A 4,746-nucleotide genomic window follows, 5' to 3' on the forward strand; every position below is an offset into this window, starting at 1 on the left:
GCGGACGTAATTCATCTTTATTTGTAACTTAATGAAGGCAAAGACATACAGTGGCTTCACTGAAATACGAACTGGATAGGGTTTTCTCTATTTCTAAAAGACAAGGCAACGTCAACATTCCAAAATGCATTATCACAAACAGTACATAGTACTTACAAACAGATGAAAACCAGTGTTAAAATGTTTTTTCGCCATATCATTCTCAACAATCAGTTGATAAGCTAGAAAGCATTTTCTGTAAGTGAAAAAAACTGTTAAGTAACAAAATGGCAGCAAATGACACAACGAATCTAACAAATAACAGAAACAAAAACATAATCAGTGCAAACAAGAGTAACCAGAACTGAAAAAACAAAACAAAACATACGCTTGATTTGGTATACTGCTAAACATTATTGTGATCTGTTGTTGGAGCTCAGTCTTAGGCTCTCAGTGTTCACCATTTTCAATCAGCTCACCTCTTTTACATTAAATATTCTTTTTCGTGTTCATCTGCAGCTGTTATGTCCACTGTTTGCCCATTTTTCATGTTCGTAACATTCATCAGTGCCACAATCTCCTGCTCTTTCTCTGACAGCGGCAGCGTTTCTGTTTTACTGTAGTCTTTGTTGTTCTTTTCAGTTGTGATGTCTGCACTCTTACTCGGTCCGTACCACCTAAATAAGGAGTTACATTTAGTAAACTGAAAACTGCAGAGGCCAATGAATGTGATGAATTCACAAAATGAAAGAAATGTTGATCTAATAACTTACTTGTCTCTAGTGCCAATAGCCACAAATATGCATACTATGACTCCAATAAACACACAGAATGCAGTAATTATCATCCAAGTAGCTGAAGGGAGAAGATTGAAAGATTTACATGATGCTAATTAAAGATCGAAGAATTATGGCTTCTGTAGTGCTGTTGCATGAACTTACAAGACGATCCATCTGAAACCATCTCCTTCGCATTACTTTCTGTTGTTGAAAATACATTCACTCGTCTTGGTTCCTTGACTGTTGTAAGATGTAAGGATTGAAAATAGTAACATTAATAAGATATTGTCATTGATATAAACCAGTATGCATTTTTATTAATCATTCATTAAAAAAATGTTTATGTGACTATATAATAATAAGTGAATATATCATGACTTTGTCTGAATTACTACAGTAAAAATATAAAATAATGTTTATATATTAAACCAAAAAAAAAAAAAAAAAACTTGTGTCACTTGTGTGCATACATAATTTTCACTGTGCATAAACAGAAAAAAAACATGCTTTTTGGTATGAGAGAAACATTAAGCTGTTACTTTATGAGTCAGAAATATTGATTATGGACTGTTTGCAAAACAGTCTGCTTGAACAAAGCCAAACAGAAATGCAGCAAAAGGCATAATAAAACTCAAATCACTGCTTTTTTGAGGGGGATTTTAAAATTATATATAGTAAAACCAACCCTAGGCTTCTTTTTTTACTGAAGTAGTTAGATATTTATTTATAATAAAAAGATGGACATGCAGCTCTTTAGCAGTATTGTGTGTTCATTATATAGCATTGGCTACAGCAAAGGTCATTTCATTATACTGTTGAAGTCAAAATTATTAGCCCCCCTTAATTATTAGCTCCCCTGTTTATTTTTTCCCCCTCAATTTTTGTTTAACACACATTTCTAAACATAATAGTTTTAATAATTCACCTCTAATCTCTGATTTATTTTATCTTTGCCATGATGACAGTAAATAATATTTTACTAGATATTTTTCAATACACTTCTATATAGCTTAAAGTGACATTTAAAGGCTTAACTAGGTTAATTAGGTTAACTAGGCTGGTTAGGGCAAAATAGGCAAGTCATTGTGTAAGGATGGTTTATGCTGTAGACTATCCAAAATAAAATTAGCTTAAAAGGGCTAATAATTTTGACCATAAAATGGTGTTTAGAAAATTAAAAACTGCTTTTAGTCTAGCTGAAATACAACAAATAAGACTTTCTCCAGAAGAAAAAATATTATCAGACATACTGTGAAAATTTCCTTGTTCTGTTAAACATAATTTGGGAAATATTTAAAAAAGAAAAAAAATCAAAGGGGGGCTAATAATTCTGACTTCAACTGTAGGTTTGTATAGGCTTATGATGGATTTTGTGTTCAAAGATGGATTAACTACTTATTTTTTACTTGTTTTTTTCAGCTATTGTCAATGACCCTTTCCAAATAAACTAGTTATCTGTTATTATGTTTTTATTATGTTATTATATTATATTATATTATATTATATTATGTTTATTTTTTTTTCATCCAAGCTGATAATAAGCCTATTTATTTAAAATTATATCTGTCAGTTCACATGACATCTTTTCAGATTTTAGTATGTGTATTACCTTTGAATAACATTAATAAGGGTAGATAATCACAAACAGAACAGCACTTTTTTTGCAAAATTTAGTTTTTAAAAAAATGTATAGAAGCCCAAAAGTAACAAAATATTTTAACCAGTGTTAAACCAGTGGAGTACCGCATTACTACACATAAGTAACACAAGTTACATAATAATATGACTTTTCTAAGTAACAAGTAAAGTAACACATTACTTTTCAGAAATAAGTAATACTATTTGAGTGACTTTTTTTGAAAATGTAACTCAAGTTACTTTATAGTTTAATTACTTTTAAAATAATTGCTGAATTAAAAGGAAAGTAGTCATAATGAATCACACAGTCAATGAGAGAATGTGTTCACTATGTTAAACACATTGAAAAAAAAGGAAAAAAGGGCATTATAGTATCAATGGACAGCGATTTTACTTAAAACAAAAAGTACAAAAGTAGCAAACACATTGCTTTAAACTTTCAATAAACTATATATTCATAATGTATGACTCTGGGGTCAAGAAGTTCTCAGATTACATGCTAAAATAAATTTGAAATGATGTGTTTTTTAAAGGTAGATGTAGGTGTAGGTTATACAGTGCATTGTTAATTGCAGAGATCCTCTATTAAAAAGATGTTCTAAAAGAGATCAAGCCTCAGCCTGGTTATAAAAAGTAATAGAAAAGGAACTCAAAAGTAACGTAATGCATTACTTATCATGAAGAGTACCAAAGTAGAGCAACTAGTTTGGGGAGTAACTCAATATTGTAATGCATTACTTTCAAAATTAACTTTCCTCAACACTGATTGTAAGTAAACAGGTCTCGACAATAATTATTATCTAATTGGTGTGAACTGATCGATATATTAGTATAATTAACTTATGTGACAAGCTTTATGTAATGCCATAGTGCCGAGCGCACTTTATTCTGGATGATGTTTTGGGTAACTGATTAAGTAAAATGCATATAAATGTAAACGCACACAGGCAATTTTCATGTTAGAAAATATTTTAAATTAAAAGTAAAAATGATTTAAGGCATATGTTTTACCATTTTATGCACCTCCAGATGATGTAAAACACTGATAACAATTAAAATGTAGCATGCGACTATTGATGGGCAAACTAACTGTAAATTCACACTGCACTGACAGATGGTGACCAACATGTTCAGTCACTAGATTATACAGTACAGCGATTCTCAGATGTTCTACAACCCACCAAATACAGCTAACATGTCATGGCAACTTAATAGAAGCCTTTTTTAGACATTTTTCTAAAGTGATTTATAACCACACTATTCATTATAAAATAACAATTTAAAGCCACATCAATAGAACCAAAGTTACATTGTACGGTATAAAGTAAAAGTTATGTTTTTGAATAAACATGCCTCCATTTACATTTTTTCTTGATTGCTTTGATGCAGCCGTCAACTGAAACTCCACATTTTCAAAACAGTTAACACGCAGGCCTAAACAGCAGCACTCATGGTCAAAATGACACATTGTGCTTGCAAAACGCACATACCGTGTCAAAACATTTACAATATGCAACAAAAGCTAGTTTTACCTTCAAACAACACAACTTGCAAACAAGTATATGAACTCTTTCAATTAATCATTAAATAATGGAAAACAAAAAAACAAAATACAGAGCTCAATGTGAATCAGTGCACCATTGCTTGACATTGTAGTCTATTGCCAAAGCCGTTTGTTGTCTTTCTATTTGGGCTGTCAAATTTGCCTTTTTGCAAAAGAATTGGATCCAGAATAAGAAATGCTTTGATTCAATTTATATTGAATTTAGTACATTTTTCAAACTGTGGCTAAAAACTGAAATACTGTTAAAATAATAATAATAATAATAATAATAATTAAATAAAAAAAACAGGCAAAAGTAAAAAAGTACTGTAAATATTACAGAAAATACATGTAAACCAATATACAGTCAAATCTGTAGGGAGTATAGGACATACCACAACACAGACCTTCCACCGTTTTTAATGTTTGCGGACTGATTGCTAAATGACAATTTGTGTAAAAAAGTACTGATCTTGGTAGTTTCAAATGGTTAGGAATAGATGGTTTCTGTTTGGTTACCATAGCTAAAACAATGGAGTTTGGCCTGCTTGAATGACATTCGTGTTAACTGTCTTGAAAAATGGTAAGGAAAATGCGTCAACCCAATGAGAAAGGGTTGACACATTAGCAAGACCTGTCTTCTGCTTTGCTGGTATAGTGATAATGAAAATGAAATGGAACCTAGTTTCTTTAACCAGGTAAAAGCAAACATGAAAAACTGTAAAAAAAAAAAAGACAGGCCCATAAATTTTACAGTATGCCACACAATTGACCTAAACCAGCTTAACAATATCCAGCATATAAAGA

At 31.0% G+C, this 4,746-nt stretch overlaps 1 protein-coding gene across 1 annotated transcript in view; it reads right to left on the reverse strand.

Moving 5' to 3' along the window:
* The window catches only part of cd44a (CD44 molecule (IN blood group) a), a 10,182-nt gene continuing 5,436 nt past the window's right edge, over positions 1 to 4,746 (reverse strand). Inside the window, exons 6-8 of the mRNA XM_001922456.7 lie at positions 921 to 998; positions 753 to 834; positions 1 to 656 (exon numbers count right to left, since the gene is read on the reverse strand). Of these exons, the coding sequence (XP_001922491.1) occupies positions 464 to 656; positions 753 to 834; positions 921 to 998 (353 nt within the window). The 3' untranslated portion in view covers positions 1 to 463. The remainder of the gene's footprint in view (positions 657 to 752; positions 835 to 920; positions 999 to 4,746) is intronic.

Source organism: Danio rerio, chromosome 7 (assembly GCF_049306965.1).
Source record: "Danio rerio strain Tuebingen ecotype United States chromosome 7, GRCz12tu, whole genome shotgun sequence".
Taxonomy (NCBI): Eukaryota; Metazoa; Chordata; class Actinopteri; order Cypriniformes; family Danionidae; genus Danio; species Danio rerio.